At 43.2% G+C, this 20,650-nt stretch overlaps 1 protein-coding gene across 14 annotated transcripts in view; it reads left to right on the forward strand.

The window, feature by feature from the left end:
• TDRD6 (tudor domain containing 6) overlaps positions 1–20,650 on the forward strand; it is a 2,679,339-nt gene that overhangs the window by 996,977 nt on the left and 1,661,712 nt on the right. For 11 of the 14 annotated variants that reach the window (XM_078647669.1, XM_078647663.1, XM_078647665.1 and 8 more), the window contains one exon: positions 14,215–14,310. The exons of the other annotated variants lie outside the window; for them this stretch is intronic. In XM_078647669.1, the coding sequence (XP_078503795.1) occupies positions 14,215–14,310 (96 nt within the window). The remainder of the gene's footprint in view (positions 1–14,214; positions 14,311–20,650) is intronic. 14 annotated transcript variants of the gene reach the window in all.

The following is a 20,650-nucleotide window of genomic DNA, read 5'->3' on the forward strand; positions in this document are numbered from 1 at the left end:
CAACAATTCCCGCGATTTAGGATACACCATTAATGGTGTACTTTTTGTCCAGTTACTTGTTTTTTGTTTTATCTTCATTTTTGTTAAAACAAAATTGAGCTCGCCAGGGTAACTAATTATATACACTAATACAATAATATTCGTGACAAACCAAGATGATTTCCGACAAAGTGATGAGCTGAGTATTTCTTCTATTTTTGCCAACTCCTTGGAAAATAGACCGTAGCCGACGTTCTAGCCTTTTCCAGCTAAGAACACCGGTATTTAACCAAACCAGGCTTCCGGTCACGTGTCCGTTTCCAATACACGGCGCCGGGAAACTAAGAGAGGGAGAACCTCACATACTAGGTAAGCGCTCTCCGTCCCCTTGTACTTACAGCTTTGGTCAGACGCTATCTGCCTTTCAAACACGTACTTTAGTTTTAAAAATCGTGTGGGCTTACCTTTTCCTATTCTCCTGAAGGTAAAGCACTCCGTGGATCTTAAGGCGTACCCGCCCGACCACGAAGAAGTCTCTCCTCCCGGTTTTCACCTTACTCGTGAAATATCGAGGTAGGTTTTGTTTTTCCTAGCCATTCTTTCTGCCTTCTCTTGGTACGCAATTATAACGAGTTACAAATGAAATGTTGTATACTGAGTCTCGGAGTTCTACCAAATGTTTAGATTGCTGTACTAAGCTATACTATTGTATTTGAATAACTCAGTTTATACTATCGAAATATTATATATTGTGTTTAGTGCAGGGGCACAGTTGTTCATATGCTCAGAAGACATGCCTGGCTCCGTATATCTGGTTTCAAGTCAGAGATCCAAACTACTCTGCTTAATCAGCCAGTTAACCCTGACTTTCTGTTTGGTCCTGATGTAGACACAACCCTAGAAAAAATGTAAAAAGACACGGAAACTGCCAAGTCCATGGGAGCTCTACAGTCACAACAGTTCAGGGGCGGTTCCTTTTGTCGCTCCGATAACAGGGGAGCTTCTAGGGGACAAGCATCACAGCAAGCCAAATACAATAAAGGAGGCACACAAACCACCTATAACAAGAGCAATAGGGGTGGATACCGTGGGAACAGCACCAAAGGCAGTGTACGGGGAAATAATAATGCCAGATCCTCTGCCACCAATAAACAGTGACGTCTTGTCACTGCCCCCGGACCATATCACACCGGTCGGGGGAAGACTTCAGCAGTTCCTGCCAGTCTGGGAAAGCATTACCACAGACAGGTGGGTGAGACAGCTTATACAATACGGATATTGTCTAGAACTAACGTCCACTCCACCCAACATACCCCCAAGGCACCGTCCTATGTCCGCAGAGCACATGCACTTATTGCAGCAAGAAGTCATCTCCATGCTGCAAAAAGTGGCCATAGAACTTGTGCCTTTAGAACAACAGGGTACAGGGGTGTACTCTCTGTACTTCTTAATCCCAAAAAAGGACGGGTCTCTCAGGCCCATTCTGGACCTCAGACCCTTGAATCAATACATCCTGTCAACATTTTCACATGCTCACTTTGCAGCAAGTTCTACCATTGCTCAGTCAGGGGGATTTCCTGGCGACCCTAGACCTGAAGGATGCATATTTCCACATTCCCATTCACCCCAGTCACAGGAAATATCTCAGGTTCACCATTAACAAGCAGCATTACCAGTTCAAGGTCCTGCCTTTCGGGGTCACCACAGCCCCCAGAGTGTTTACCAAGTGCTTAGCAACAGTAGCTGCGCACCTTCGGAGACAACACATCCATGTTTATCCGTATTTGGACGACTGGCTTATCCAAGCAAAGTCGGCCCAGCAATGTGCCAGCCACATGTCCCGCACAATTCACCTCCTACACAGTCTAGGATTTTCACTAAACTACCAGAAATCTCATCTTCAACCCGCACATGTACAACAGTACTTAGGCGCCCAAATAAACACTCTGACAGCAACAGCACAACCAAACTCAGCGAGAGTCAACAGCATGCAGGTGGTGATTAAAACATTCAGGCCCCAACACTCACTCCCAGCGCAGGTGTTTATGCAGCTAATAGGCATGATGGCCTCCTGCATCTTTATAGTCCCACACACGAGGCTGCACATGCGTCCGCTTCAGGAGTGCTTGGCGCAACAGTGGAACCAGGCTCGGGGACAACTGAAAGACCTAGTGTTGGTGACCGGTCGTGCATACAACTCTCTGCATTGGTGGAACACACAAAACCTTTGCAGGGGACGACCGTTCCAAGAGCCTGTGCCCCAGATAGTGCTGACAGCGGACGCATCTCTACAGGGCTGGGGAGCGCATGTCCTCCATTACACAGTGCAGGGCCTATGGACGACGCAGCAGCAAAAGATGCACATCAACCTACTAGAACTGATGGCAATCTTCATGGCAATGAAGGCGTTCAAATTGCATTTGTGCAACAAAGTCGTGTTGATCCGGACGGACAACATGACTGCACTGTATTACATCCAGAAGCAGGGAGGGACACACACTCCACAATTGTCACACCTAGCACAAAGCATGTGGAAGTGGGCCATTCAAAGGAACATGTTCCTCATGGTGGAACACCTCCCAGGCAAGGACAATCAGATGGCGGACCTGCTCAGCAGGCACAGCCATCAAATGCACGAGTGGGAGATCCATCCCTCAGTGCTACAACCGTATTTCCAGCAGTGGGGTCATCCAGAGATAGACCTATTCGCCACACAAGAAAACGCAAAATGCCACACCTTTGCCGCCAGGTTCCCACACCCGCAGTCTCAGGGCAATGCGATATGGATGAACTGACCAAACAGATTTGCGTACGCTTTTCCTCCAGCACCGCTCATACCGCTGGTAGCGCGCAAACTGCGGCAGCACTCCATGACACTCATCCTAGTTGCTCCAACGTGAGCGATGCAAGCATGGTACACCACTTTCCTAGAACTTTCAGTTGTGTCCCACCAGCGACTGCGACTCACACCCAGTCTCCTCACTCAGAGCCATGGAGACATTCAGCACCCAGATCCGCAACAGTTGAGCCTTGCAATATGGCTCCTGAGGTCTTAGAGTTTGGCTACCTGAACCTGCCCCCCTGACTGTATGGACATCATCAAGGAGGCTAGGCGGCCTACAACCAGGGCGTGGTATGCAGCAAAATGGAAACGTTTTGTCATTTATTGTTCCAACAATAACATAAATCTGCTGGATGCATCAACGCAAAACATCATATGTTATTTATTGCACCTATACAGATGCTATCTAGCCTATAGTTCCATCAAGATACATTTGGCACAATGGCAGCTTACCTTCAGAACAGACAGCACCTTTCGCTTTTCAAAGTGCCTGCCATTAAAGCTTTTATGGAGGGACTCAAAAGGGTAATTCCTCCACGGCACCCACCTTCGTCTGTCTGGAATCTAAACATAGTTCTCACCAGACTAATGGGTCCACCCTTTGAACCTCTTCACTCTTGCGAAATAAATTTCTGACATGGAAAGTGGCTTTTCTGGTAGCGATCACATCGCTGCGAAGGGTTAGTGAGCTGCAAGCCCTCACTATTCAGGAGCCTTTCATTCAGATTCATGCTAATAGGGTTGTGCTGCGTACCAACCGTAAATGTATGCCTAAAGTGGTGTCACAGTTCCACATTAACCAAACAATTGAACTGCCGGTATTCTTCCCGAATCCTGATTCAGTGGCAGACAAGCACTGCACACACTGGATGTTAAAAGAGCTCTTCTGTATTACATAGACAGGACTAAAGATTTCAGGAAAACTAAGCAACTGTGTGTTGCCTTCTCTCCACAGCACAAAGGCAACCCAATTTCAAAATCCGGTATAGCCCGATGGATTGTTAAGTGCATACAAATCTGTTCTCAAAGGGCTAAACGCACATTAACAGTTCCCCCAAGAGCGCATTCCACACGCAAGAAAGCCATGGCTTTCCTAGGTAACATTCCTCTAGAGGATATATGTAGAGCAGCCACATGGACCACCATACACACATTTACCAAACACTACTGCGTGGATGTACACTCCAAACAGCAAGCTGCTGTAGGTCAGGCTGTTCTCGGAACTCTTTTTCAGACTGCTGCAGCTGGCACGGGCAACCGCCGCTAAGGAGGATACTGATATTTATTCTATGCACAGATATAAATTCAGCAGCCCACATGCCTCGAACGGAATATGCTACTTACCAGTATGCATCTGTTCTTGGCATGTAGGGCTGCTGACATTTATATCGCCCGCCCTCCTCCCCGGTGCCTGTCACAGCTGTAGCACTCAGAATTATTCTCCTGCATAGTCATCACTTACTGTATCATACTCCATCTCTGCCACAATGGCGAAAAACAATCTGAGGATGGAGAGGATGCCCATGCGCACTGTAGTCCAGGGGAGGAGCCACCCATCTTGTGATACTTCGAAGACTCTTGCAGGACAACAATGTGCAATCATCCGGACCCAACACTAGGCGGCGATCTATGCACAGATATAAATGTCAGCAGTCCTACATGCCAAGAACAGATGCATACTGGTAAGTAGCATATTCCTTGTAAATTAAGGAATCTGCTGCTAGACAACGTCTCTACCAGATACATTGTTACCGAAGGTAAGTAACTCGTACATCGGTGCTGAATTGCTTTTACGATCTGCATTAGTACTTGCATTACGGACTGCATTATTACTTGTGTTACGAACTGCATTTGTACTTGCATTAAGGACGGTCTTATTTTCACATTACGAACTGCATAGCATTGCACTAGGACTGCATTAGATGATTGTGAACTGCTCATTAATCCCGCAAGAACCTAAAAGTAATTATTGGCCTAATAACCGTCCCACTGAAATATTACGAATACGCATATGCTGGGTATTTTTATCGCTTCGTCTAATCTTATTTCTTCCTGATAAAGATACTGCTATTTTCCTAAATCAGTGTGGTGTCCATTTGTGGTGTTATCACTGTTACTGGGAGTGTGGTTGCAAATAATTTACACATTGCCTTGGAGATAAGCTTGGCTGCTTGTGCCAAGCTACTGGAGGTTGAGCAGGGGTTATCTAAGAGGGTGTCCCTCCTTTCCACGACTCGAAGCAATGGTCCCTATTGGACTAAGAGACCCCCAGTTCTAATAGTGCACCACCTCTTTTGACTCACATACATGCATACTTCCACGTTTACCATCCCCTTTTCGTTGATTATAGTTGGCTGCGCCATTCCTGGTGATATCTTTTAGCTATGATGAAACCCAGGGCACAGTACCTGATTTTACCCCGTGGCATATGTATTGTATTGTAATTGCATTTATATAGCGCTTCCTACCCCTGACTAGGCATTGAAGCGCTTTTTCGGCGTGTAGCACACTACTCCGGGACCCATAGAGGATTAGTGTTGAATTAGTATAGTGAAACATGCAAATACATTTTAAGTGGTGGATAGGTTAGTCAGTTATTTAGATTTGGAATGATAGCAGAAGGATAGAGGAGGACAAAGGTTTGTATTTATATAGTGCTTGTTGACGCACGCTATTCAGGAAGCCTACAAAGGATTAGTGGTGAATTAATATGGTGAAATATGAAGTAATTTCAGTGGTGGATATTAGTCAGTTACTTGGAGTGAGAAGGATAGCGGAGGGATAAAGGGGGAAGAAAGATTTGCATTCATATAGCACTTGTTACCCCTGATGGGTGTTGAATCGCTTTTCTGGCGAGTAGCACGCCACTGGAACCCATAAAGGATTACTGTTGAAAATTAGTATACTAAAAAAAATATGAAGTAACTTGAGTAGTGGATATGTTATTCAGTTATTTGGGTAGTGTATTAGTATAGTTTAATATGGAATTTGAGAAGTGAACATGTTCTGTTAATTTCGATTGAAAAGGATAGTGGAGGGATAAGAGTGAAAGATTTTATTTTTTTATTTTTATTTTTTTAGGTCTTAGCAATAGGAGGAGGCTTTTGAATGAGTAAAAATGAGTTTTGGAGGGGATGACTCAGAGGAAAGAGTTTAGAAAAGTTTGTTTTAGGGGATCGGTATAGTAAAAGAGGTGTCAGATGATACAAGGAGGGGTAGAGTAGGAGAGAGTCTAGAAAGGGTTAGTTTGGCAATCATAGTAGTGGTATGGGTTTTGGGATAATTGAGTGTGGATGTAGAGGATATATTGATAGATGTATAGGATGAGAGATAGGGTAGTGGATTGGAAGGAGTAGTAGAAGAAGTTTGAGATGAGTCAGAAGGTTGGGCTAGAAGATGTATTGAGCGCAGTATAGGCTGAGAAATAGGGTAGTGCATTGGAAATACTAAATTAGAAGAAAGTGCTAAATATGTAGGTCCATAATTACATTGAAAGTATATAGATACATAAAGGAGGTAAGTATATGTAGATTAAAGATATTGATAGAGGCACAGGATGGGAAATAGGGTAGTGCATTGGATATGCTTTTTCAGGAGAAAAGTAACAGACACACAGATCCAAGCACATGGAAGGTACATAGATGCACAATGGAAGTATGTACATGTAGACCAAAAATGATTTTTATTTATTTATTTTTTCTCTAAACATAATTATTTTACATGTTTATACAACGTAATACACAAAGATAGGTACATATCTATAGTGAAAAAAATGCTTGTATACAGAGGGATATACTGTACATTTCTGTTTGCGTATGGTGCTTATGTGGGGAAGAGCCAAATCTTAAGTCGTTTTCTGAAGATAAGGTGGTTGTCGGTGGACCTTATGTTTGGGGGTAAAGAGTTCCATAGTTTGGCTGCTTGAACAGAGAAGGATGTGCCACCCATGTTTTTTTCCTGTATGGTGGGATTTTGAGGCGAGATGCTCCTTTAGAGCGAAGGTTCCTTTGTTGAATGTGTTTGGTGATTTTATTCCTGATGAAGAGTGGTCCTATTCCATGTATTGCTTTATGGGTGATACAAAGCAGCTTGAACGTCAATCTTCTGGCAACCTGTAACCAATGCAGGGCTTTCGGGCAGGGGAGATGTGGTCTCGCGGTTTGATATGAAAGAGTAGTCTGGCAGCAGAGTTCTGAATCCGTTGTAGTCTTTTCATGGTCGTTAAAGGTGATCCGTGATAGAGGCTATTGGCGTAATCAAGTTTGGACAGAACAAGGGAGATGATAGCTTGGACCTTGTGTGGAAATCCCAAATGAGGGAAAATTTGTTGCAGCATTTTTATAGTAGCAAAGCTTGATCTTGCTAGTTTATCCACTTAGGCATTCATAGACAGCTTGGAGTCTATGGTCATTCCGAGGTTTCTTACTTCCTTCGATACTTAAAGCAGTGATCCCAGTTCATCAGGCCATGCGGCAAGCGGGTTGTAATGTTTCCAATCGCCACACGTGAGTATTTCAGTTTTTTGAAGCATTCAATTTAGATGGCTCCAGGTCATCCACTGATCCACGGCTCTGAGACAAATGAAAATTGGTGATTTTCCAAGGTTTTTGGGGCATTCCAGTTGAAGGTGTATTTGCTTGTCATCTGCAGAGTTATAGCACGTGAGGTGAAATTTATTGATCAGTACTGGTAATGATTTCATGTAGATGTTGAAAAGTATGGACGAGATGATAGAACCTTGAGGGACCCCTGCTTTTGTGGAGTATGGTTTGGACGAGAAAGGTGGGGTATGGATAACATTAGTTCTGTTTGGAAGGTAAGACGCTATCCAGTCTAAAGCAGTTCCCTCTATGCCAGCTTCATAGAGCCTTTGTTTCAGAGTGTCATGGTCAACCATGTCAAAGGCAGCTGAGAGGTCCAAGAGGAATAACGCAGCAACCTCGTTGCGGTCCACTGTATTCTTTAGGTCATCCCAGATGGCAAGGAGGGCAGATTCAGTGCCTCTTCCCGGACGGAATCCTGTTTGGAAGTCTGAAAGTATGTCATTCTCTTCATTGAATTGTGACATCTGGGCGAACGCTGTTCTTGCTATCAGTTTGCCCAGGAACGGTCCATTTGTAATGGGTCTGTAGTGGTCAGGGTTCAGCGGGTCCAAGTTTGTTTCCTTCAGTAAAGGGCGTATGTATGACTTTTTGAGTTCTTCTGGAAATATTCCAGTAGTTAAGGAATCTTTAATGATTCTTCTTACTGGAGTGGCAGCAGAGGTTGTTAAAAGAATTGTCTTGAAAGTTTGTGGAAGACAGGGGTCAGAAGGGCTGCCGGCAGGCCTGCTTGCTTTGACCAGGTTCATAAATTCGTGTGAGATGTGTTGAACGGAGAGGCTTGATTAGAGCATTCTTGGATTGTTGTTTTGTACAAGGGTTAGTGCTGGTGCTTTGTTTCTGTTTTAAGTGCGATTCCAATGTGTCTGCTTTGTCCGTGTAATGATTTGCCAGTTTGTCTGTGAAATCTTGAGTAACAGGATGAGTTCCTTCTAGGCAATTTGGTTTGCGAAATTCATTGAGTATTTTTATAAAATTCATTATTTGCACATTTAGCGTTTTGAATTCTGTCTGAATAGTACCTTTTCTTAGCTTTTTTGATAGCAGACTTGTATAATCTGTTAATTTTCTGTAGGTGAAGTTTGTCTTGTTTGACGTTTGTTTTGAGCCAGGTACGTTACAGCTTTCCAATTTGTTGTTTTATGTCTTTTATTTCTATGTTTCTCCAAGGCGCTTTTTTCTTTTGTTCTGTTGTGTGGTTTTGAGTGGTATCAGGATGTCAAAAGCTTCCTGTAGCCACTCATATAGATTTTGAACAGAATGTATGCTTTCCAGATTTGTACTGGATGTTTGTTGTGTTTCCAAGTGTTCCAAATTGAGTTTGTTCCACTGTCGATAGGTGGATGGATGTAAGGGAGTTTTCGGTGAGTCGCTTAGCGTTGTTTTATGTTGGAAGGCAAGCAAGTGGTGGTCTGACCATGTGACGAGTTATAGTTTGAAAGGTAACTAGTTCAGTATGAGCAAAAATGACATCTAGGATATGTCCAGCGGTTGTGTCCGATTGTGGAAAATCTGATGCAGGTTCAATGTATCTAGGCCGGTGATTATAGTTTTTGGATGGGTCATATTGGGTTTATCAAACCAAATGTTAAGGTCACCCAGAACGCATAGGTTGGAGTGTATTGTTATCAGGTTTGAAACTGTGTCTAGAAGTGCGTCTGGGAATGGTGCCTTGCTAGGTGGAGGTCTGTAAAGGAAGGAGCAGGAAGTTACAGGAGGAAGACTGTGGAGGATTGCATCTTGTTAGAAGAGTCTCACAATTCTTTATGGAGATGTTAATTTTAGTGATATGTATTGTTTGCCTGAATAAAACAGCTAGACCACCTCCTTTTTTGGCTATACGATTTTGGGTGATTATTTGATAGCCTAGAGGAATGGCTTCATGCAGGACTGGAGCCATATCTTTTCCCAACCATGATTTGGTTAGGAATAGTATGTTTGGTTTTGCATCGGTGAGAAGGTCGTAGATGTGATGCTTGTTTTTAGAGAGGGATCGAGCATTTATTAGTAGACAGTTTAGTGAGTGGCCTTTGGTGATAGTGGGACTTTGTTTGGTAGAAGAGTGATCAGTATTGTGTGGGTTTGTAGCAGGTGTGTTTTTAGTGCTGGTATTAGCTGTATTAGGATAGCAATCGTGTAGCTGTTCTGTATCGTGTTACTCATCCAGCATGCTAAGAAGGCATTTTGATCGGTCTGCATGTGTATGTGTTGGAGATGGTGTTTGAGAGTGAGTTGGAGTGCTGTTGCTTTTGTGGTGTAACATTTTTGTGAAGTTGACATGGGGAAGCAAATTTGTGGCATGTTGCTTATATTTTTTGTATGTTTAAAGCAGATGGTGTATGAGTCAGGGGAGGTGGTGTAGCATGTGGGTCATGTAGTAATGTTCTAAATTGTCCAATGGATGAGAGGTAGTTAAAAGAGAGGTGCTGTATTGCTGTATCTGTTAGGTGGGGTGGAAGAGTGAGAGCTTGGCATTGGAGTTTGTTCCTTTGTGTGGTTTGAAAGGTGGGTATATGTTTGTATTTTGTGATGGTAAGTATTATGAGGTGTTGCGCTTTGAAGATCTTGTTGTGCTGGTGTGTGTGATGTTTTGCTTTTCAGGAGTAGTGAAAAGGGCGGCCGATGTATGTTTCATGCAATGGATTTGGTTGTGTAGTATTGTTTGTGAGGAGGATGTAACGTAGAGGGGGTGGTGATGTGTTTGAGGAGAGTGTATGTTGTGTGTAGGAGGGAATGAAGTAGAGGTGAGTGTTTATCTTAGACTGGTTTGTTGCAAGAGTTACGAAGAGTGGTGGTGTGCAGTGTGTGTGTTTTGCGTTAGTGTTATTATGGTAGGAAGGTGTTTGTTGGACAACTGATGGAAGGATGATTATACGTTTGTTAGTGATAAAAGGTGGTCTGTTAGGTGTAATTACAGCAGGGAGAGTGTGTCTGAATGGGTTGTAGTTGTGTATGGTGCAGATTGGTGTTGTGTTAGTGATGAGTGTATTGGTTAGTGGTATAGGATAGAGTTGTGTACTGTTTGTAGATGGTGGATGTGTGTGGTAGTTGGGCTAGTAGGGTGTGTAGATGTGGTTTTGTTGGGTGTGTAGTGCAGGCTGGTACATTAATCTGTGCATAGTGTTGTGGGTGGTGTACATTTGGTGTGTGTGTTGCTCTGTTTGTGGATGTGAATGGTGTGGTCTGGGTATTGCTAAATGAGAGAAAGGGCAGCATTTCTGGCTCTAGTCCCGACGAGGCTCGAACAGGAAACTGCCCTAGTCTTCTCTGCCCTTACCAGGCTCAAACTGGAAACAGCCCTTGTCCTCTCTTCCCTAAGCCTCAATGCCCGGGCTGAGACGCCCTAAGCCTGGCCTTTTTTATAGCCCTAGTAATCAGGTTACCCCTTCAGCCAAAGGGAACCCTAGCCCTAACACTATCCAATCACTAACCAATAGGAGACCAGGACATTACAGCCAATCTTAGCCCTAGTCCAAGCACCCAATCAGTTCAAAAACCCTGATCTCTATGTCCAATAAAGGCCCTAGCCCTACCAGTAGTCCCAAAACAAGTCCATGCAACCAATGGCACAGGTAGCCCTAGACCCTACTTCCAATAGAAAGCCTAACCCTACTCTTAGTCCCACACCTAGTCCAGCAACCAATCACACCAGAAGCCCTAATCACTACTTCCAATTAAAGGTCTAACCCTAGCCCTAGTTCCACCCTACTCCCAACAACCAATAACATAGGAAGCCCTAGTCCCTACTTCCAATAGAAATCCTAACCCTAGCCCCAACCCTACAATGATTGAATCACAGACCCAGAAACCAATCAGAACCCTCAAATACCCAACCAATGAGGGCATTAACCCTAATCCAATAGAAACACCAGATACAACCATCAATCAGTGTAGACCTGTACCAACCACTAGCAGACCATTTAAGGTCCCAACGACCTCAGACAAGGTTTGCTGGCCAGGAAGTTGGAAGCTGCTTCTCCTGTTCAGAATCTCCTAGGAGACAGGTAAGGGCCTCACTTACATAAAATCTAACAATACTGTTTGAATACAACTTTACTCCCCCTGCTGGCCAAAAAACGAAGTGCACAGGCCCTAGTAAAACACAGTTTAAACAGCTCACAGAAGCACCCTCTGATGTAGAAAAATCCCTGTTGCTTGGGGGGGGGGGAGCAGGGCTGCTGGTTTCACTGGCTTATGAACACAAAATGGTGGCTGGGAGTGCACTGTTTTAACATACAGGTCTTAGCACAGAGCAAAGGACAAATTTGGAGGGAAAACAGAATTGTCACCAAGGAATGAGGGACAAACTACAGAGGTTGGACTGCAAATCCCACAATTCAACACACTAAATGGAGGCAATCATGGGGAGAGAAAACCACAAATTTAAAACACAACACAGGTGATAAAATATGCAATTACAGGCAGGCTAAAACTACATTTTTTAACTAACAACCACAGGCATAGACAGTAAACACAAAGTGAAAAACGTTTTTTAAACAACTTTTTGTCTTGGGAAGAGACAGCACTAGTCTGTCTACTTACCACTTCCTGGACTCTGCTCTCTTTCCACTATAGGGATAATTCAAGCCTTTCCTCCTTTCAGTAAATTTGTGTCTTTCTTTGTCCCCCAGATAGTTTGTTGAAATGTACCCATCTTATTCTCGTCTTAGTTAGCCCTGTGGATGTTTAGAGATATGTGTTTGTGCTTGTTCCTTTGTCTTCCACAGGCAGTTAAGATTAAGGTTTATGCATACGGTACCTGTTTAAATGGAGGGTCTTGGGTGCAAATCAGTCATTTACGAGACATCCAAATAAACCGCATTTGCAAGCTTTGCACTCAACTCTAAAGTATCAATTTGCCTTCGTGTAGGCACAGGCCATTCTCAAGTCTTACTAGAGCTATCCAGATAAAGGTTCTTTCTCTTACTATGTGATGTGGACGAAATTCTGCTGAGATGTCCTGCCTTGCCAAGTAGCTTCTTGATTAACAAGCAGCTTATCAGATAAGTGCCCTTCCACCAGTACCATGCCCTGTGGCATCGCTACGTTGTCAAACGCCTTTTACATCCATAACACGATTTGTGAGACTGTTTGTGAGCCTCGAATTCAAACAAAATGCATCTTTTTTTTTTTCCTGAGAGCCAAGTTGCGTGTATTTCCGTTCAAGTTTTGCTGTAGTGGAGAGCAAACAATTCTGTGGCACATATAATGGATAATGTAGCACCACAAATAACTTTGGCTTCCTTAACCAATCTGCATGAAATTTGAAATGAGAGCAATCTTCTGCCAGTAATAGTTATTATAGATCTATTTTCCTTTACCAATCTGCATGAAATTTGAAATGAGAGCAATCTTCTGCCAGTAATAACGTTATTATAGATATATCCTCCCCCCCCCCCCTTCACCTTTACCAGCTTGTAGCGAACAAATGTCCCCACACAGACCCTTTGCTGTCCAAAATGAAGGTTTCTGTTTAGAACACGTGTTCGGGGCAGAATTGCCAGATTCCACAGAAAAACCTCCAAATTTGCAGTTCGTAATCTGGGCATGCTGATGGACTGAACGGAAGTAGAAACACTACCCGATCACAGCATCGCTCAGCTTCTCTCAATGGTTCTACATTCCAATTGGAATATTCACTGTTGGTGCTTTTTGAAAATCCAGCTGAACAGTCGCCGAGAAGTTTTTACTAGCAGAGTAAGGGCGAAGTTGAAACGCTGCATTGGTAATCTGTTTTTGAAGCCAACCTTTTAAGATATTTCTTGTTATTTGTGTGTCGGTGTTTAATGGAAACAGACTTTCTCATAGAGAAGGTATTATTTACTACCTAAGGGCACGTCTTTTTCCTCTCCTTTTAATTCCTGCTGGAAGCGGATTGTGTCCCAGTGGGACAGTCGCGCCATCGAGAAAACAAAGCCATCTACAACATGATGTAGAAAGGTGGGAGTGTGGTTTGACTCGAAGTCGGTGCCGCTCCAGCATTGTTTATATTTTGATTTCCCTCTACGATGATGCAGGATTTTCAGAGTTCTTTGTGATTTAACTTAAACATTAAAATGTAAACCGTGTTGGCTGCGCTCTGGCTGCTCGGGCTCTCGCCCCTTTAAATTGCATTTTGCCAGCGTAGCCCACGTGAAATCAGATTACAAAAGCGGAACTTGGCTTTACACGGTTTATTTGTACATAGAAAGTGAGTTTGTCAGTCACCGATAAGTAGCAAAGAAATTAAAATTGGTCAGAAATGTGTTTTTTCAATGTATACCTTGACACGTCTGTTATTTCTTATTTTAAGGATTCAGCGGATGATAGTTTTGCTGATGGTGCATATTCGCCTAAAGGTCCTCTGGAGAACTGAGTTATATGATGTACTTGGGCCCAAAGTAGTTATTGCTTTTCAAGACACCCAGTAGTTTGAGGCTTAGGGAAGAGAGGACAAGGGCTGTTTCCAGTTTTTTTTTTTAGTATCATTGTACACCAAATGGCTTGTACTATGCCTATGTGGAACATATTTGTGTCGTGCATTTTAGCTGCTAGCCCTTCCACCTTTGTTCTTTCAGAAAAGGACATTAATGTTGCAGTGACTAACGTTTATAAGACCTAAAGCAAGTGTTTTAACTACGCGTTTGAATGTCTTCCCTCTCTTGCAAACATGTTAGTCTGTAGCAGATAATTTCACTGATAAACAATATATTCAATTAACTTTAAAATAGACTTATCTCGGAAATTAATTTACTTTCTATGTTGTGTTGCATTTCTTTCATTTAAACCGATTTTGTTGGGCCTGTGCTGTAGAAATGTCATCCAGAAGATTGAAGGAAGGGACACTGGTCGTTCAGGACAAATCTCCTCTACAGACCAGGACAAGTAATTCAACGGCTAGAAAGAAAGGTACAGCATGGGTGATGGCCTGTATTCGGATGTTATAGAGAATAGTTTACTGTACACTTACGCTACACATTCAGACAGAGTGAAATGGAGTCCAGTTCCATGCACGGAACTCATTAAATTCCCCTATTTATGAAAGAAAAACATTGCATTACATAATCGTTTGTCTATTAGAAATGTCTATACTTCTGAATATCACACTTCTGTGTATCCATGCTTCGAGAAATGTCATTATGAAGTAAACGCTTTGAAAAAAGTGCAAGAGTAATTCCACATTGCAAGTGCATTTATGCACTTCCCATTTTGAACAGAAAGGTGTCGCAGTAAAGCAGCCTGGGCACTTAGTAGCCGTAGCCATTTGATAACGGAAATCAAAGTTGAAAGTATGTAATGGCAATTGTACACATTGTTTGGAAGAATAATCAGCCCTCGAACAGTACATAAAAGCATACAAAGAATATAATCTTTACATATTCTAAATGACTTGGGCATGCAGACCTAAAGCATAAGAAAGTGTAAAAAAGCAACATAACTGCAATCTACTTATTTGCAGTGTGTGATGTCAGAATCCACATTTTTCTTCCAGTTTCGTGAGATTTGCATTCCTGGATGAGGGTATTCATACACAAGCAAACAAAGTATGCCCTTATCGTTAAAGTACTGCTAATTCCTCTATATTCCTAAAAGAAAGATGGAAACCTCCAAATGCCGTTTACCTTTGTCTAGGCTATTGAAAAAGGATCTTGGCCCCAAAAATAAAGTGAAGTACATGATTACTGAGTAAAGTTCATCCTTCAGAATATGAGCCCACTACTACGTTAATCCCAACAAATCATAGTAAATATCGATGTTAATGCCCATAGTATATAAGTAGAGGACATTCTGGGAAAACGAAAGGAGAACATACAAAAATCATTTAAAACCTACATTCAACTCTTGCATCTTGGACAATTGAGCTAATGAGCAGCAAGATTAAAAGGTTTCTCCCAAATGAGGTCACAAATCGAGTGAACACGGTATATATTTAAACGTGACACAAAAAGATGGATGGAATGCTGAACATAGTCCATCATTAACCCTCTGTCACAGATCTGGGTTAAATCAATAGTTGTTTTGCTCACTGTGCCATCCCAGTCTGTTCCCAGCCATATGCAAATGAGTCTTGACTCTGTTCCTCATGTAATGCCCTCCCTTACCCAGAAACAAACATCCTGGGTCCTGTTTCAGGTCATCGCCTGACTAACTTGACTTCGATTGTCTTCCTTTTCAGATATGCAGTGCCTCTATAGTAAACCCTGGCATTGTTCCCAAGAACAAGTGATCCGAATGTGGTTAAACGAAGGACAGTCGTTAAGTAGTCAGAGGGGGAAGATTATCTCGCGCACTATTTTGGGGGCTCATACAGTGTATAGTGTTCATAAAGAGAAACATTAACGTTAAGAACCTGAGTGCTCCATATTTTATTTGGGTCACTTTTAAAATACTTTAAATATGTTTTTTTGCTACATCAGACTAATGGCGCTGAACAGAACGATTTGTGCTGAGCAGAAGTGGCAAAGCCAATGAATTAAGGCACACGGAATAGGCTTGAGATTAACTTCAATTGCAGTTAAATCTAGACACAGTTCAGCTTTAATGAAAGTTAAACATTATTTCGTTAGGCCCCATTTCATTATGCTTTCAAGATTTGGTCTAGTAACAATCAATATCTGTGGACACTTAAAACTATTTCTGAGAAGAACTGTTGAGTTAATTACAAAATAGTCTGAACGTAATAGCACATCCGGTTTGGATGGCTTTGAGAATCTATGAGCTCCCATAGTCTACTGTTTTTTTTTTGTGTGAACAGAGTTATGCTCCTATATCATGGGGCACAAAGTGCTCCCTTTTTCTGAGTGGGAGTGACTGCTACCTTCTCAACCCAGATTGTGATATGATTGGCAGTGGTTGCAGTGTGGTTCTAGTCCAGAAAGACATCTTGGTACTTGCTGCTCTGTGGAGAGACTGCCTACTGTTTCTCCACAATGAAGGTCTGTCCCCTTTTCCACGCTGGGATTATTTGCCTATATTTTCGAAACCTAAATGTGGGGGTGTATGTTGTGTGTATGTGGTTCACAGGTGGATAGTAAATGGCAGGTACTGTAATTTTCTCAGGTCCTGGTGGTGTTTGAGTCATACCCATTACTTTGTAACCACGGTGCAGGCAGCATCATCTGATGGTGCAAATCATCGTCGTCGTTGATGAGACCAGGACTGCGGTGTAGTCGAAGTCTGTGTCCACCGAGCAGGCAGCAGTGTCGATGACCGCGTGAAATGTTGTAGTCTGTGGGAATAGGGGTGCAGTGTAGTGTGGGTTGGTGCTGCTCTCCCCCAGTAAGCGGTGACCACGGCATTGCTGCAGGCAACCGTCAGCGATGCTTTTTTTCCAGGTTATAGCTCAGCAAACACCTCCAAGGGCCCAGAACTGGAGTTGGCACCACTTGGCAGGTCAGAACTCCCAGCAGTGGAGTGCAGGTGCTGTAGGTTGTCTTTTGTGTCCCTGAAACTTCTTACCAGGAGTCAAGCGCACACAAGCCCTTGGATAAACTTCACAAGAAGGATACAGCAAAGTCCAGTTTTTTCCTCTCCAAAGCAGAAGCAGCAACTGCAGGCCAACCCAGCAAAGTAACACACAGCAAAGGGGCAGTATTCACCCTTACAGCTCTTCTCCTTGGCTGAGTCTCCTCTTGGTCCAGAAGTGTTCTAAAAGTCGGGGGTCTTAGCTGCAATACTTACACTCCTTTTGGCCTTTGAAGAAGGCTTTCTTCCAATTATTGCCTTTCCAATGCACAAGTTCTTCTCCTGCCTGGTGGTGGTTCCAGACCCACTCCATGGGGGTTGAGATAGCATTGTGAGCGGCCAGGTACAACTCTATTCAGGTATATGTGACAACTTTTCCCACTGCTCTAGCTCTCCTTTTACATCCTACTCTCAGCACGCCCGAAAAGGCGATCACTTATCCCTTAAAAGGTACTTTAATTTGAAGCTCGAGGGTGCCCAGAGTTATTTCCTAAAGTGTGGGGGAAATGGTTCAATATGCTACCGCCATGATTATCTGTTGCTCTTCTGTACCATGCACTGATGCACCCGTTCTGTACGAGGTACTGCTAGACTGGATTGGACTGACCCTACCCGTACCTTTTACTGTTCTAGATCTGCTGTGTATACTGATTGATGAGCTGCTACCAATGAATTTTGCTTGTTTATACATACCCAATAAAGTTGATAAAAAAAAGGTAATTATAGAAAAATCATTCTATGAATCCGACCTGAAACTCAAGGTCACTTCACCTTTTTCTTTTCACAATAGAGATACTAGGTCCTGAAGAAAGCCAACTTGACCCATGCGGGCAACCTGTGGCTGAAACATGTCGACCTTTTTATGGACATAACTCAGTGCGGAAGCCCCATAATCAAGCTTCCTACGCACGCCTAATCTTTTTAACCAGGCATTCCTTCCAGCACCAATTAAAATTATCAAACACTGGTTATGAAGCCTTTTTAATTGCACACCCCCTAAAGTTTTTGATCACTGACCCACTACTGTACTAACCAGTGGTTACCTCTGGGTGGAGGAAGCATACAATCAAACCCTATGATGATGCTTTCACGTTGCTAACAAGGTGGAGAACCAAGATATACCGCCTATCGAGCCTTGGTACGTGAATGAGGGATTTTTTAATCGGCACCGGAACCCAATAAGAGAACAAAACTCTGGTTACTCAGGACAAGTGATCCCTTCCCCCTTTGATATTTGTACCTTGACTACACTAGCCTGAAAGATGGTTCCACCAATTAAATGCTCATCGCTGACATCTGGGTGACTTGCAGGTCACTATTTTGGTCCTAATAAAGCATAAGCACCCTCCCAGCCTTCTATCATTAAATGGAATATCACTAATGTGTGTGATAGTTAACATCCGTTATTTACATCGCTTGGAGACAACAGGAGGGATATGATAAGTTCTTAGCAAAGAGATTTTTGTACAGAAAGTCGAGGATTTGGATTTCAGTGTCTTATTAGTGTGCACACATTTTGGAAGGGAGATTATAGAAAAAAAGTTTGCCATATTGGGTCATTTGGCTAAAATGAGTGAGTGTTGACCCTTAAGAGATGAGTTGGCATAACTCAGTGCTTCTGTAAGGCCAGGGCCTGGGATGGCCCCCTCTGGCTACCAGGCCGCCTTCAAATACAGCAGGCCCCAGACGGCAGGGCATCCGCGACTCTTCCTGGAATTATCACATTAAAGGGTGAACCAATCCAGGACGGTAGCCGAGCAGAGTAGCAGGATGCCATATGGCCCAGTCGCTGGGGGAGGGGCTATGGGCATGGGGGCTTCTGCTGTCTCACAGTGGCTTATCACGAGGAGGGCTGGTTAATCCCCTTGTATTCCCAAGTACAAGAAAGCCATGAATAACTTGACCCTATTTTGCCATCCCAGTGCTGGGTTGGCTCCAAAACTTTGTTTTGCGGGGCGTGGCATCGAGAAGATGGCCCATCGGTGGCAGGAACAACCCAGGCTAACTGCAAGGAAGCCCTTCCCCCACCGCCCAGCATCCTGAGCCTGCAGGGGATGAATAGGGGGGGGGAAGGGGTCATTTAATGTCATTAACATGTACAAATGACAGGATCGAAAGGGCAGCGGGGCGGGTGGTGAATTGAGGTGAAGGAAGGGGACTGAGGGCGTTTAAAGGAAGAGAAGATTGAGGGGTGCAGAGAAAGGAGGAGAGTGCAGGAGAAGAGAATAGCGCGAAGGTAGCGAGAGGCGGAGGGAGGCTAGGGAAGTTGGTTAGGGGGCGACTAAAAGGAGATGGACTTTCAGAAGGGCTAACGAATTGAAAACAAACTGGAGAAATATAAGCTAGCGTCTACTGGCTGAGAAGCATGCAGAAGGAGTGAAATTCACAGGCTTCGTTTGTGTAACAATTTCCAGTACAGTTATTCATGACTACTAGGGCAGTGACTGTGCTTATTCATAGGTGTTTCTGTTAATGTACAAAGTTTCCTAATAAGTTTAAACAACTGCGGAGTGCCCTTTTTTTATATTAGTGTTAGTGCTTGCTCATCATGTATCGTAGGTGAGGGCACTTACAACATTAACTGCGGAGTGCACTTTTTTATATTATTGTTAGTGCTTGCGCATCATGTATCATAGGTGAGGGCACTTACAACATTAAAACTAATGTTGGTATGAGTGCACATTAATGGCATAAATAAACAAGGAATTATAATAGTTGCAGCTTATTTTCCTAATAAACCCCAAAACAAATATGAGTAAAGGCAAACAAAATAATCACAAATAAATATGGATAAATACAGATGTAAAACGGGTAAATGCCACTAAACTTGTAATCCTACTTATAACTCGAGCAAATCTACACCACAAGATTTCTCTGCAGACCTGCCTTCATGCCTAATAAACTTTTTACAACCAATGTTGACTTTACCTGCAGTGTCTGGCTATATTTTCCACTGTATGCTGGAAGTCTACGCATCTCCCTAAAGGGAAGCATGTTAGCTGCAGGCATCCTATTCTGAGGCAGCTGCTTTACAGTGTCCGGTCAAAACAACCGAGTAATCATGATTGATCTTTGTTTTGAGAAATTGTCAAGCTCAGGTGAATGCGCCTCATCTGGAATGAGGAGCACTTAAAATATTAGATATATTAAAAAGAGAGCGCATGGAAGTGGTGGGGGTCAGATGAAGGTTGTACATTCAGGAAAATGTGTCTGTCAAACGGAAAGTCTCTGTGGTTTGGAAAGGGCATTTTCTTTCTTTACAAACTAAAACCTGGGCTAATGGATACCAAATTTCCTAACTATACTTGATAGCCTGCTTCTTCTCCAGTTATATCCTTTTATCCAGTATTATGGGTGTCTTTCATAGATTCACATGCCTGAATCATTCCCCGTCGTCGAGATGGGAGCCCCGGTAATAGAAAAGTAATGTCCTAAAGACATACATAGAGAAAAATAGGCCTAAGGGCCTTGCCTTAGTAGCCTATCTATGTCCTTTTGTAAAAAGGACCAAATTTCCAAAGGTAGCCAATCAGCTACCACCTCCCTCTAGAACCTTCCTGCCAGGAGCCTCAGTCTCTCAGATTTTCTACCGCACGTTGTGCTAGGGAGTCCCCACCTGAGCTCTCCTCAGGTTTCTTCAAATTCTCAACTTTTCTTCAAAAAACTTGGATTATACTTCAACTATGGCTGATCAACAGAAAAAAGGACTCTTCAGAACTTGTTCTTCTTGTGGCGAGAAGAGACTGCACGTCGACGACAAGCATGAGACTTGCCTCTACTGCCT

This window comes from Lissotriton helveticus, chromosome 6 (genome assembly GCF_964261635.1).
Source record: "Lissotriton helveticus chromosome 6, aLisHel1.1, whole genome shotgun sequence".
Taxonomy (NCBI): domain Eukaryota; kingdom Metazoa; phylum Chordata; class Amphibia; order Caudata; family Salamandridae; genus Lissotriton; species Lissotriton helveticus.